Below are 15678 nucleotides of genomic sequence, written 5' to 3'. Positions count from 1 at the left end.
TACATTATTCCATTTGCTCATTTAAAAACACCTGAGAGCATATAACAGGTATATTTTTATACCCACTTTATGTTGAAGCAAGATATGCCAGGTTTCTTGCCCAGGATTGTAGAGTCAACCAGAAGTAGAATCGGTACCAAAATCTTGTTTGGCATTCTTTCTTTCCTACTCAGCACCTGATTTTTGTGGCCACAGAATTCAAGGTGGGATAATACTCTCCAGTGTTAGATGATGTGAATCTCAACTGGGAGCTGAAATGTCTGACTTGTCTGAGCTTTCGAAAGAAAATAGCATATATGAAATCACAGACACTATTTAGATGGTGTCTGGGAAGCTGCTCTTCCTGAGCAAAATTCTTTTATGCAATTTTATGAGCTTCCTATCACAAGAGAGTGAAGGTCTTTTTGCAACATACTTTTCCACATAAAAACAAGGAGTAGGAGTGAGGGAGAAAGATATCCAAGCCTCCTTTTTTTGTGAAATGAATGACAGATAATAAAGACCACAAGTGAACTAAAATAGGATTCCAATCTGAATTTTCAGTAACTATCAAGTTCTAGATACACATCAATTCTGCTCATCTAAATTCCTTTTATCTTTTCAGTTTTCCTCTGAGACAAGCTATTAAAGCATACTGGCTCTAAAAATCCCAAGACTAGTATCAAAAGGACCACAGAAAGTATATGCCTTTCCTACTTATTTTAGTATGTAGCTGCTTCGAGAGAACTTCAAAATAAATACATAAACAAGCACTTCCATAAACGCATATTCGCAGAATATGGTAGAGTCCATAAGTAAGATCAAAAGTAAATTTCTTTAAGCTCACCTAAGAGAAAATCATCAATTCCGATTGGGAGTTTTGTCTATGAGAGCCACTGGTCACCATTTGGATCCAGATACATACAATGCAAGTATTTTGGCAACCAAGTGCAGAATGATCTATGTATATAGAATTTGTAATATCCTTAATTAGGGTTCTGAAAAGGTCAAATAGAAAAGCATAAACACACTGCACTCTGTCTTCACTATTTGCTCAGCACCATGGCTTATGAAGCAAAGAAAGTCTTTGCCCTAGGAATTTGGCTAATTTAGAATTAGCCAATTGTCACTGGGACAGTCTGTGTCCCATACTTGGTTTCAGGGAGTTTTTCACAGGTTGCTCGTTTTATGTTCCTTGGATTTTCACTACCTTTTTTTTTTTTTTTAACTTTTTGGTTTTTTGTTTTGTTTTTATTTTATTATGTTATGTTAATCACCATACATTACATCATTAGTATTTGATGTAGTGTTCCATGATTCATTGTTTGTGCATAACACCCAGTGCTCCATGCAGAACATGCCCTCCTCAATACCCATCACCAGGCTAACCCATCCTCCCACCCCCCCCTCCCCTCTAGAACCCTCAGTTTGTTTTTCAGAGTCCATCCTCTCTCATGGTTCGTCTCCCCCTCTGATTTCCCCCCCTTCATTCTTCCCCTCCTATTATCTTCTTCTTTTTTTTTTTTTAAGATTTTATTTATTTATTTGACAGAGAGAGAGATAACGAGAGCAGGAACACAAGCAGGGGGAGTGGGAGAGGGAGAAGCAGGCTTCCCGCCAAGCAGGGAGCCCAATGGGGGGCTCGATCCCAGGACCCTGGCATCATGACCTGAGCTGAAGGCAGACGCTTAACGACTGAGACCCAGGCGCCCTTTTTTTCTTAACATATATTGCGTTATTTGTTTCAGAGGTACAGATCTGTGATTTAACAGTCTTGCATAATTCACAGCGTTCACCATAGCACATACCTTCCCCAATGTCTATCACCCAGCCACCCCATCCCTCCCACCCCCCACTGTCTTGATCCTCCTTCCTGTGTATCAAATTCTAGCTGATCCTCTGGAATAGGGGAATGAACATTGTCAGTAACAGACATTTAAAAATGTGCCTGGGAGTGTTCCTATCTTAAGCTGGCTTTTTTTTCCCTCTATGTTTGATGAGAGATCTACAGAAAGAACAGGCTATGAGCAGGAAAAAAAGGTGACATCCGTATGTCAATGTTAGTATAACCTCCTGCACAGGGAATATCCATTGCTCCTTTAAGGTTGTCCTTTATCCTCTAGTATCTGGCACCAGGAACTATCCCATGATTCCTCTGCTTTACACATTAGCAGGAACTATAACATCAGGAATATATACAAAAGCTACAAGGTCAACTAGGAGCAACAAATGGCCATTGAGGCAGATCTGTCTGCTTTGATGTAATACCACATCACAAGTTAGAGAAAGGAGTGCTAAGAAAACTGGGCTGGAACTCTGGCTCCACCACCTTCTGGAGCATAGGGTCACCTCATTGCTATTGGCCAGAGGTCCTTCACTTGTGAAATTGGATTTGAAACAATAAGGTTACTGTGCTGGATTATGTAAGACAATGTAGGCAAAATTGTTAGCAGAGTATCCAGTAGCAGGTGGAACTGAAAGAGATGCTAGCTAAGGTTACTACTAGCTTTATGACCTGGAGAAAGCAAACTTCACCCCTGGGAAAAAGTCAGCTACCTCACAAGTTTTATGTGATGATTAAATACATATATATTATAATATTACAATATATTGAAATACAGTTTATAAAAATCCCTTAGTAAGGGGTGCCTGGGTGGCTCAGTCATTAAGCGTCTGCCTTCGGCTCAGGTCATGATCCCAGGGTCCTGGGATGGAGCCCCGCATCCGGCTCCCTGCTCAGCAGGAAGCCTGCTTCTCCCTCTCCCTCTGCCCCTGCTTGTGTTCCCTCTCTCGCTGTCTCTCTCTCTCTGTGTCAAATAAATAAATAAAATCTTTTTAAAAAAAAATCCCTTAGTAAAATGTCTGGCACTTTGGATGGTGCTTAATAAATCTTAGCCAAATCTGAACCTGTACCCTCAACATAGCTTCTTAGGATTATAATAATGCAGAATTGGTTTACCTGCTCTGAATGAGAAAAAAATTTAAGAGCATTCTCCATGATAATGAAACTTTACTGTTTTATTCCATTCTACTTAAGCGAATTTGAGGAAACTGAGTAACTGGAAAATAGATAAAGAATAAAACTGAAGAAACTTCTTGCCTGCAGGGTCACATCAGACTTATTTAAGGGTCCTGGATAATTTCAGCACATGAGTGCCTCTTAATAAAATCAAGTATTTATGCTTTAAATGCCTAGTCAATAAAAGGCCAAAATGGCTTTTGGAGGGTTGACAAAGTCAATGAGGAAAACATTGGGAGAAACAGCTCTTAGGGAAATTACCTGCCACTAGTTCAGCCTTGAGCCTTAAAATAAATAAAATAGAAAAATTTTCTTCACTTTTTCTTAAATATTATCCTTTTCATTTTCCTAAGTATTTTTACCAAGCCTCATGCCTGAGTTTTTCACTGTACCTAGACAAGTAACACTCTCCAATCCGTGGACACTTTTTCACATGATACTGCCTTGGAAGTCAAAGAGCTGGCTACTATCCATTATTAAGTGGGATGTATTTAGCTACTGTTTTCACAAACAAACAAACAAACAAACAAACAAAAAAAACCCCACTTCTCTTCCACACCCACTCATCATTACATTTCAGATGTGTACACACATTACTATGGGGTATGTTTTCCAAATCTGTGTTTCATACAAACCCATAGCTAGAGAATTATACGGGTCTGTTGATTATCTAAATTCATTGCTTCTCCTTTTTCGATTCCTGCAAGTTTTTAGAAACTGCTAAAATATTAGGCTAGGAGAGTAAAAGGAAACTGAAATGATGGGTGCTTCAAGTTTCTATGGTTTTCTCAAAAGGCCATATAACCATGAATGATAAAACGTCAGCTGTGCTGGTAAAGTCTCCTTGCAAATGCAAAGCCTGAGTGATCCTATACCAGAAGGCCTGGTACTTCCTGTTGAACCATTAGTTTGTGATTTAAACCTACTTTATAATCCAAAGAGGGAATGATACATAATAAAAATAAAATTGCATAGAATATGATGCAGGTCACGGAAGATAAATTAGGATTATCTTTTATTTCCTAACTTTATCTTTTATTTCCTAATTTTCTTTTAATGGGCTTTCTAATTATGAAACACATATTGACTATAATATGGGACCACAGGAGACACAATCCAGCAGTTCTTTTTAATGGTTGTAACATATTGGTGCATAGCATTTATTAAGATAACGAAAAATTATATAAAAAGAAATGGCAATGAAATTCTACACTAGTGACAACCATTTTAGAGCATTCGGAGGCCACCTCATGCTGTGAGTAAAATGAAGGTGCAGAAATGGAAGCCGTGGCTACTTTCGATCACTTGACTTGGTTTTACAGCTTTACACCAGGGAAAAAGCCATCTTTTATTTAGAGATACTATAGACAACAATGTCTCAGTGCCTGAGAAAGGATTTATTCCTCTTAATCACTCATTCATTATTAGGCATATTCTCCCTGGAACAGTCAACAATGAATCAATAAAATATATCCCTTCTGTTAACAATATAGTACAGTATCTATTCCCTTGCAGCAGTTTTCCTGCTTTTCTAATTTGTTTATCATTTTTAGCAAGGCTTCTTTCCCCTCCAGATACAAAACCACATTCGGTTAGAAAATTTATTTTGACCCTTTCTAAAATATAATATGCCCTTGAGAGTTCAGTCACTGTAACCTTGACACATTAGGCAAATGAAAACAGGTACCGAAGCGGAAATGTATTTCCAAAGCGTAGGTCAAATGAAAATCTGACCTCATTCATTCAAAAAGTAATTAACACTATTTTAAAAACAGCACATTTTATAAAAATCTGTATGTGTAGTATGGTGTGTGTGTGCAGGGTGGTATATGCGTGTGGTATGTATAGCTATGTGTGTGATGTGTGTGTGTACAGTATGGGGTACAGGTGCCTCTGGTGTGTGTGAACGGTGTAATGTATAGATAGGTATGTATGTATAGTGTACCTCATCCCAAGCACAAGTCTTAAAAAGGGATGAAACAGATCCTTTATGAATTTCTGTGGATAGCAGAAGGGGAAGGACAAAAGGGCAGGAGGAGGAGACGAAGAGAGGAAAAAGGAAAGTGGAGAGCTCATGTCTTATTCCCTATTTACAAAATGCTATCGTTTATGTTTTTGAGTGAATTAGACCAATTCCCCTTAAAAGAACTGAACATTTCACCTCTAGGACTTTAGAGCCTTCTTCTACATGATTATATATAGTGTACAACACTTTGGTAGACTTGAGATTCAGTGGAATAATATTAAGTGATATAACTACGATGTACTGAACTTAACATTTTTTTCTTTAAATATAGCTCCAATGTTTCAGATTTATCTACACCAGCACATTAGTTGTTAATCTGAGGGGGGTTGGCTTAGAAAAACCTAGTTAGTATCTTCCTCTAGGAAAACTGCAGGGAAAATTAAATTTTGAACCCCTTTAAAATAGTACAACTAAACGGTAAAACTGGCTAGGGCCTCATTTGTGAAACAATGAGAAATGAGAAAAAGAACAAATTTTTACTTGGTATCTATTGGGTGCTAAACAACGTTACATATACTTTTTCATTCAATCCATATAGTAACTTCTAAGAGTAGGTACAATTACTAACCCAGCCCACAGGTTATAAAAAAAAGAAATTAGGTGATTAGCCTAGTCCAGGGTCACACTGCTAGTTAGAGCTGAATTCACGCTCACTTTCCTTTACTCCAAAGCACATAATGTTTACACTTTCTCACACTAACAGTTTCCCAAATTGGGATGTTGGTGATGAATTGTAATATTGTGAATTGTCCTTCATTTGGATATTTTTTAGTTTTTACTGTTGGCTTCTGAACTGAATCATCTTCCTTATATTCTTCTGCTATGTAATCTTCAAGGCACAGTGGGGAAATATGACCTCTATTACATCAACTAATAGCCACTCTATTTCTAAGAAAAGGAAATTTTAGCTCAAAAACCATGTATCCACCCTGACTGATATGTCAAATCTCATGGCTAATTTTCCTTTTAGCACTTGCAACTGAGCTTTCGGAGTTCTTCAGTAAATAAGAACCTAAGGAGGTACATGACTTTGGCCCCTGAGCAACAGATGGGGCAAAATGAAGGGAGAAAAAGATGCATGAAGAAACTGAAACTCAGGAAGTGATGAAGATTTATGGAAGCAAGTGAGAACAAGAAAGATAAGGAAGGAAAAGAGGAAGAAGAGTTGTATTCACAAAGCAGAAAAAATTCACAGTATTATCGTGGCCATGAGCAGAGTTTTCTTAGTGATGAAGTGACCCCTAGTTCCCTTCCTGTAAAATGATTTCTCAGTTTGCAGGATCATGACTCCATCTGTGTAGTTGCTGGTTCACTGTTACATACTGTCCCAGTGTTGAAAAACAAGTCATCCGCCAGTTTAAATATTATTGACTCATTGACTGAATTCTTTTACTAGGAGTGCATGTTGCGATGAAAGGCCAGGCTTTTGTTGTTTTAAGAATACTTGCTCTAGCTGTACATGCAACTGTATTATTCTCTAACTATCATTTTTCACGTTTGTTATCACGAAGTACTAAATTTATGGTGGTATATAGGTTTTCTATCAAAAAGTATTAGGGTTATGAGGGAAACATACAATCACTAGTCTTAAGGGGTTTGTAAAGCATGAGATTGTCATGAAAATGGAGATATCCGTTTACCTTTTTCCAAACCAGAAACAGAATTTATTTCCATAGGTTAAAATAATCCCTCACATTCATGTGCATATCCTTCAGGACTGCCTTTCATGTGGACAACTCTAAAAATATGGGGTGCAGCCAATGGTCTTGTTGCAGAATAAGCCAACTATCCAACAATATTTGCTTAGGAAGGAGGATGATGAAGACTGGTTTGTTGGTTCTATCATTCATACTTACTAACCTTAAGTTTTAATAAATAATACCAGCAGTAACAATGACAGTTAACACTTAATTACTTATTATGTATCAGAAACTGTCCTGAGTACTTTGAAATACATCATTTTTTTCTATAAGATATAACAATTCTATAAGGTAGGTACTGTTACTAACTCCTTTTTACAGATGAGGAAGGTGAGGCAAAGCTTCCTTGGGAAAAGGAACTTGCCCAAAGTCACACACAGGGTATGATTAGCCAAGCTGGGACTCAAATACAAGATTTTCTGATTTCAAAGCCCTGCTACACTGCTTTACTGGTACTACTTGGAGGTAGTAGGAATTGTCAGAGTCCTTCCAAGAAAATTCCTAACTATTTAGGACAGACTTCCTATCTGAGCTAAAGAAAACAGGTCAAACGAAAAGCTATCTCCACTTCAACTAGTACTCACTATGCATATGTTAAGCCTCAAAATGAGTTTTTCAAGAAAACAATGATCCTTCTTAGAAGGAAAATTACATGTAAAATTTTTATATATTTTTCACAGTTAAAACACATTCAGATATGTCTTCCTTGGCTTCATATTACCCTCTCTACCAGCATCGAATTAAAACGAGTTTCAGTTTCCATTAGCCCCAGGTGTGTGGATCTTCTTTGGGACAGGTGTGCTGACAAAGCCCTTATCTGGCTTTATGAATATCTCACACCTCAAAACAACTGAGGAAGTATCTTTTTTCCTTTAGAAAAAATTGCTGTATGACTCCTCAGACTTGCCTATGAAGTCAAATTACAGACTTCTTCATAAATAAATATTTACAGAGATAAATACATAAAGATAGATAGAAATAATGAAGAGGAAAGTTCAAAATCCTCCAATTCAATATGTCTGTGAGTCAATATTTTGAACATGCATAGTCTGGACTTCCCCTGAAAGTCCGAAATGGGAGGGTAACCCCCCCCCTTTCTTTTTGGACAAGTTCTACATGGTTGTGTAATGGTAACATCCGTGTCTCAAGCATATTTCATTAATCCTAATGGTAGTATCTATCATGCACTGAGTGCTTACTCTTTTCCAAGCAGTTTTTAAGTTATGAAATATTTGTAATCACTATAACATTTTGACAATAAGCTTTTGTACCTGTATGTCATTCACGTTGCCTGAATCTTTAAATTTCCCCTTTGTACTTGTCTCCGCTTTGCTTTTAAGCATAAGCTTTATTTTAATGTGTGTTGACTGTCCTTAAATAAGACCAAAGAATCCATGAGTGCAAAGCCCAACAATGCCCTATCTTTCCATCAGTGTTACTGACTGACCCAATTTTAGGGAGATACTGTTCTCTTGTCTCTCACCACTCAAGATGCTACAGCTGTTCTAAGACTTCTCCACCCAAGGGGCAGAGAAGAATGCAGATACAACACCAAAATTTCTGAGAGTAATCTGACACAGCCTGGTCACAAGCATTAAAATTCTTTGTAGTATCTTGTTTAATTTTTAAATTTTTGTTTGCATTCTAGTCTAAAATACATCCACGTTTGTTTTACTGAAAACATTAAGAGGTTTTTCCTCAGAATCTATAAGTAAAAGTGTATAGTGCATGAATGTGCCCTACATCTATGCTCAGGTTTACACAGCCCTCAGTACACTGTTGTACTCCTGGTGCTGTAAGACCTTAGTCAAAAGCCTGGAGTGTATATCAATTTTTATTTTAAGGGACAAAGACCCGTAGCTAATTGCATCACCTGGGATAACTAACACTATTACCATGTAATTGCCTGACACAAATGTCTACCCCTCAGCCTCCCAGAGCAATATAAAACAACTTTCCCCAAAGTGAATCTTTTCTCCCAAATGCCTTCCATATTGTAAAATGATGATGAATTACTCCAAAAAAAAAAAAAAAAAAAATTCCAGAAACCAAATTGAGCACCTTTTTGTGAAAAAATCCTGATGCTGACCCAGGTTTGGCAAGATAGATATTAAAGTGCTAAGATGTGTAGAATCAAATTCCTTACCCAGAACTTACTTCTTACTTTTATGTCTTTCCTAACTCTAGAATATAAATCTTCCCTGAGAGCATAACACTCCTTTTCTTTCTCTCATTTCCTCTTTTCCTTTCTTATTTACATTGTCTAGGACAGATGAACTATAAGGCTCTACTTTACCACTAGGTGACTCCAGTCTGAGTTTCTTTTTTAATTTTATGCTTCAAATTATATAAAGTGAATAAGTATCTTGTTTCTTCTTTAAGCTTAAAATAATCTATTTAGAGTTTACTTTAGGAAGGGATTCCTATAATAATAAGGAAACAGCAAAAGATGGGATAGAAGTTCAGAGGACTGGGTTGGTCTGGTCCTTATATCTGTTAATATTTTTACCTGGTTCCCTCAACTATCAGATAAGATCAAGACTAATGTACACTAAATCTCCTTGCAAATACTGCAGTTTGAGTTATTTTCAAAGTGCTGAGCTAAATACGTTCACATTCCAGAGCTCCTGGTTTCACCTCCTGATTGAATCACGTGGCTAAGATACCTTGGGGTAATGAGACTTCAAACTCAGCAGGATGGTTTCTCAGAGAAAATACCATGTTGAAAGCCTGCATGCATGGAGCCTACACCTTCCTCCAAGCACAGAGGAAGCACAAACACTAAGCATGATGTCCTCACCTGGGTCGGGAGGCATACAGGCACAGGAAAACTGAGTATTGTAGCCCACTTTGAAGTTGGAGTTGATGGGGTAGTAGTCAGCTAGCTTGATCATCTTCTTGAAAGCATCGTAGATAAAGATGAAGCTAATCAGAGAAGAGAAGCCCTCTTCGGTGAAGCGAGTGAAGTACTGAACCAAGAAGCTGGCATCTGTGGCCACCAAAATGAGACACAAGAAGGCTGACCACAGGCCAATCCAAAGGCGAAACTCCAGGTAGTCAAAATTATGGTCCCTGGAAAGAAGAAAGAAAGGTACTTAGACTCCTCCTCCATGGAACACAAAGAATAATATAGAACTACCCAATGACTGCAGAATGACTGCTAAAAATACAAGATCTCTTTTAGACACTAGATATAAAGCTCAGTCTTGATTTGATCCAGAAAATATTAAGGTTAAGAATGTGGTCTAGTAATATTATTAAGCTACCATAAAGAAATAATCCCAGAAGTTTAAGAATGGCATAAAAAACAGTCATACCATTTGTATGTAAATCACTCAATTTTCTCATTCAAAAAATCTGGTCCCTGCCTTTATGGAATTTATAAAAGAAACAATTTGAAAGTGTCACGTTGGTAGCCAGTATGTACTCATTTAATAAATGTTTGTGAGCTTTACTGGTTAATGAAGACACTAAGCTAAATATGTTCTCTGTCCCTACATCATTGCAATCTACTGAGGGAGACAAACTGATAAACATAATCACACCATAAAATACTACATGATATCTAAAGGTTCCCACAGAGTGTCCCAGAGGAATAACTAATTCTGGCTGGGGGAGGACAAAAGGAGTTGCAGAAAAATCTCAAGGTATTAAAGGATAAATAGGATAAGTACACTGTAGAGTACACTTGCTGTGTTATAGCCAGATGCAACCACTTCTCACGAAGCTTGCCCACAGACATGATATCCTCCTGCTAAAGTGGTGTGTAAAGCATCTTGTGACCACCTTGTTTTTCGTCTGTTCCCATCCCACAGCAGTCTTAGAATAGGCTGCCTGCATCAGAGGATGCCATTGTTTTTTGAAGGCCTTTCCATTTCTTATAAGTAAATTAGTTCACATTTAGGAAAATACGGGTCAAGTGTTGACATTTACCATTTCATATTGATTCTTTTAAAATTATGTGAAGATTACTTTATTGTATTCTCATCACTTGTGATGAAAAAGCAAATAGTAGTAGTCATATTTCTTCTACAAGAAAAAGAAACAATCAAGGAGCATGCATGCTTGAAGTTCTACAGTTTTGCTTTTAAACAGTGAGTTTCTGATGGTGATATATTTGAATACTTTCCTAAAGGCATGGTATCAACACCTTCACCACCACCAACCCAGTCTGGGCCACCAAGAAGTCTTTGCTTGATTAAAGTCCTTACTGATATCCATGTTTGCCCTGCTCAAAGCCATTTTCCACATCACAGCCAAAATGATCTTTTTAAATGTAAATCAGATCCCCCCCACCCCCATTTAAAACCTTTTGATGGCTTCACACTGCTCTTAGAATAAAATTTAAATTCTCTAACCTAATATAATGCTTGGCCTATAGGTTTCCAATGAAAACTTGCTAGATGAATTAAGGCAAGCCTATGGCTTAGGACTTGAAATAGTTACTGACATGACCTATAAGCTATCACAGGGAGCCAGGAGATCCCGGGTGAAAATATTACAGAATATTAGAATTAAAAGTTCCTTAGATACTGCAATGATTAATTTTATGTGTCAATTTGGCTAGATCACGTGGTACCCAGATATTTGGTCAAACATTATTCTTGGTGTCTCTGTAAGGGTGGTTTTGATGAAATTAACATTTAAATTGGTACACTCTGAGTAAAGCAGATAGCTTTCCATAATGTGGGTGAAACTCATCCAATCAAGTTCTTCAACCAAATACAGCAAAATATCTGCCAACTCCAAGCAAGAAATTTTCTCCAGCAGATTGCCTTTGGCCTTTATCTGGAAAATGCCTTTCTGGTTCTACAGCAGGCACCCTTTGAACTTGAACTGGAACATCAGCTCTCCTGGGTCTCCAGGCTGGCCCACCAGATTTCGGACCTGCTGGTCTCTATAATTGTGTGAGCCAACACCTTATAATAAATCTCTTTATCATATTGCTACTGTTTCTCTGGAGAATCTTAATACAGATATCAATTAGTCAACTATGTCTCATTTTATAGATGAGGACACCAAGGCCAATGAAAGTTAAGTCACTTAATGCCAAGGTTTTAATGGCAGAGCTGAACCAGAAACCAAATCTCTGCATTCTTGGACTGCTCCTTTAAAAAATTACACCATCATTCCCCTAACTGATGTGTATTTAGGGTGGGCCTTAAAATCACTGTCCTGGGGCACCTGGGTGGCTCAGTCGTTAAGCGTCTGCCTTCGGCTTAGGTCATGATCCCAGGGTCCTGGGATCGAGTCCCACATCGGGCTCCCTGCTCGGCAAGAAGCCTGCTTTTCCCTCTCCCATTCCCCCTGCTTGTGTTCCTGCTCTCGCTATTTCTCTCTCTGTCAAATAAATAAATAAAATCTTAAAAAAAAAAAAATCACTGTCCTTTGTTTCCCTCTTTTCAACAAATCACATAAATTGGAAATATTACCAAAGCAGGAGATTATTAACACTTGGGTAGAGAGTTATCTCCTATGGATTTCCTGGAATCTTTCTGAAGACATCTTTTGCATTCTCTTATAGTTCCCTTTACATCTGGAACCCCACTGCTTAATCCTATGCATGTCTTTGTGAGATAAGTAGACTATAGAAAAAGCTAAATTCTAGGAATTTGAGATAATTTACATTATCACACAATGAATCAAGTCTCAGTCAGAGTTAAGAAACAGTTTTATTACTTCTGAGCCAACAAACTTTTTCCTTAAAATAAAAATTTTAAACAATTACCTAGTTTTTCTTCTCTAACAAGACGACAGGGCAATCTTGATTTGTTCTAAGAATGCTAATGGTTGTTTAGAGAATTGATGTTTACAGAACAGGATGAGAAACAAATCCAATAACTAGCTAATGGTTAGGAACATTCAGTTTGAGTACAAAGGAAAAAAAAAATGCGTGTATACACTTAAATCCTAGGATCTAAACAATATACCAAAATAGCTGTTCTAAAATACTAAAATATTCCCAGAGTAGCTTTATAAGAATAACCGAAATAAAATCACGAAAACCCATGGCACTTCATTATAAAAGGGCTATGTTTACAGCAACAAGAAGAAAGAGGAATAAGAGATGAGAAACTTTTTAAAACAAGTTGATCAACAGTAATGACTACAATAAAATGGCAATATTACATCCAATAAGTTTATCAGTCCCTTTAGTGCCAAGTTTAAATAGCAATTAAGCTATAAAAAGTAACAGGAAATGATAGTAGAGACAAAAGAAACTATTGTGAATTCGAATGAGAAAATGGGCTTACATCCTTATGATACCACAGTGTTCCTAGATATTTTGAGTTATAGTTTCTAAGGAGCATAAAACCAAGGTACAAACTGAAGAACTAACCTGAAGCATGCTACAGAAATTAATGTTCAGTCACTGACAAATATAAAACTCCCTAAACTACATGAATAAATCCAGTAATATAATAGAAGAAAATAATCATTTGAAGGCCTCTAAGTAAAATGTTCAAAGAATAGAAGGAAAAAATTATTGAATGACCAAATGACAATTATACAGGTTAAACTCCAACTTTAATTACGGGGCTTCTACATAGCTTAGAACACAGTGGTAAAACTTCTTTCAGATTACTAACATTATTATAAGGTTTATAAGGTATAAAAACAGTGCAAAAGAGGCTGCAGGATTAGGAAAACAAAACTACAACTGTCATTTTCAAAGTCTGTAAGCTCTTGCCTTCGTTCTGTTATTAATTTTAAAAAGGTGACAGCACATCTTTCATATTCCTTTGTGATTCTCCAGTTTATAGGGCAAACATTAAAACCTGTATCCCATGTCAGAAGGAAACCAGTGGGTTATGTGGAATTTATGTTCGAGTCCACTCGAACTACCTACTTCTCAAAAAATGGTAAAATACGTTGGGAAAAATCTGGGCAAGACAGACTAAAGCAGTTTCTTTACCAAAGGACTTCTCAGATCTCTTAGTAAGCTAAAGTGTAAAGTGAATTACTAAGAGGGAGATAAAATATACAGCATTTTCCAGATTTATTGGGATCACAGAAGCTTTTTATCCATGGAACACCTAAAATGGGACTAGAAATTGAGGAAATACACTTTGAGAAATAGTGAACTACACAAATAATCTGTATCTAGACAAAATATTAGCACTGTTGTTATAATATTTAAGCAAATGATACACCATAGTGAACAAAATAATAAGGTTTGCCACATAAGTACCACATACTACTCAGTGATGAATTTAAAGCACAGCTTCTCAAATGTTTCTTGTTGCTTTACAACTGTTTTCAAATAAATCACTTGGAACTAGGTTTACATTACCAATTATGATGAAACAGAAGGGAAAGTGAGAAAGGAACGTGCTTAGTGAAAGGAAATAATCTCTATCCTACAATTATCTAAAGTAAACTGGGATGCAAACATTTTCTGTATATATTAAGGCTCTGATCACATTGCATCCAATAAATCTTTCTGCAAAGGTTGCACATGTTTGTTCCTGTTTATAGTACATGCTTGTTTCATCTTTCCACAAAAGCTTTCTTGTCTCACACAATGTTTTCTTAAACATATAAAAATGGTTTGACTTTCTATAAACTGACACAAACAGAATTCTTTCCAATGTCCTACTGAGAATTATGATGGAGGAGGGATTTGTAGTGGTGAGCTACAGAAAATTCACATTATTTAAAATTTAGAACTTTAAATTTTCCTAAGACCCTTGCTGATGTTCTCAACCCAGTTTTCAAAACACTAGTTTTAAATCCTCATTCCCTCCTCTATCTTGGGATTGTTTTTGATGGCTCACAGAGGTTCAAAGGCTACTGTACCAGTATTTAAGTCCAGGAGGTATCACGTAGGTAATAAAATTTCCAATAATAAAATCATAAAAATGTATAACAATATAAGACTACAGAAATTCCAACAAGGAATGCCAGCAAGTCATAGGAAATTCTGCAATCTACCTAAGGATGGGAAAGGCAATTCTCTCAGAGGGGTATCAAGTTCATTAGAAAGAGGCCAGAATACCCAATTTGATTTTGAATCTATTTGTGTGCTAATGTGGCCACTTGGATAATTCATTTAACTTGATTTTCTCCTTCTTAAAATGATCCATCAATTTCTAAAAGAAAATATGATATCACAATGTTATGTCCATTAAGAGTGTGTAGTGACTCCATAAGAGCCCTAGGCCCCCGACTCAGAAAGCAAAACAGAAATTCAAATCTCAGCCCTACCAACAACTGATGACGGAGCCTTCAGCCACGCACTTACTCTCTCCCTGCCTGTTTTCTAATCTATAAAACAGGGTATGGTCCCTCCCTCAGTATTGCTACAGGACTCAAATGAGGGAGTACATGTAACACACTTAGGATAATACTTGGTACCTTGGTACATGATCAGCGCTCAACAAATGTTATTACTCAGCTGACTCTTAAAATGTATCTTTAGTTAAGAACACTGAGATCAGGGTTAGGAGCAGTGGATCTATCGGAGCAGCTGGGCTCTTTCCTTAATGAGTCATGTGACCTTGAACAAGACATTTTCTTTCTCTAGTGTATCAGTCAGGATCATGGTTGGAAATAGAAGGCATTCTCGAACAGGACTGTGAGGAAAACTTAATAAATGGGCTATTTACAGAGGTGTCGGTAACCGAGAATGGCAAGGTACTCGGGGACTAACGACATCAGGGAGCCATTTTTACCTCGTGGCTTGAAAAGGCTGAGGAAGGACTAGAGTCACCAGAGCCTGGAGAGGGCTAGAACCAGGACAGAGGGGGCACCTTACAGGGGCTATACGCAAGGAACAAGCCCCTGCCAGACTGCAGTGTTAAAGCGGGGACAGTGAGGGGCAGGGAGGTAGACACTCACCCTGACTTCTCGCCCTTCCTGTCCTATTGGAGCACTACCAAACCCAAGAAGAAGCCAGCGGGCAAAGGAGCCTTAGTGTTGCAATCCACACAGGGGTCAGCCCCTGGAGCATA

The 15678-nt window shown here is 37.5% G+C and overlaps 1 protein-coding gene across 7 annotated transcripts in view; it reads right to left on the bottom strand.

Moving 5' to 3' along the window:
• SLC4A4 (solute carrier family 4 member 4) overlaps positions 1-15678 on the bottom strand; it is a 351609-nt gene that overhangs the window by 77571 nt on the left and 258360 nt on the right. For all 7 annotated transcript variants that reach the window (XM_045881041.3, XM_045881040.3, XM_045881042.3 and 4 more), the window contains exon 14: positions 9525-9796. In XM_045881041.3, the coding sequence (XP_045736997.1) occupies positions 9525-9796 (272 nt within the window). The remainder of the gene's footprint in view (positions 1-9524; positions 9797-15678) is intronic.

The sequence above is a fragment of the Mirounga angustirostris genome, unplaced genomic scaffold (genome assembly GCF_029215605.1).
Source record: "Mirounga angustirostris isolate CCGP_5_RB_7025 unplaced genomic scaffold, mMirAng1.0.hap1 SCAF_2, whole genome shotgun sequence".
Taxonomy (NCBI): domain Eukaryota; kingdom Metazoa; phylum Chordata; class Mammalia; order Carnivora; family Phocidae; genus Mirounga; species Mirounga angustirostris.
The sequence above is the reverse complement of the archived record's forward strand: the minus strand, read 5'-3'. Positions and strand labels throughout refer to the sequence as shown.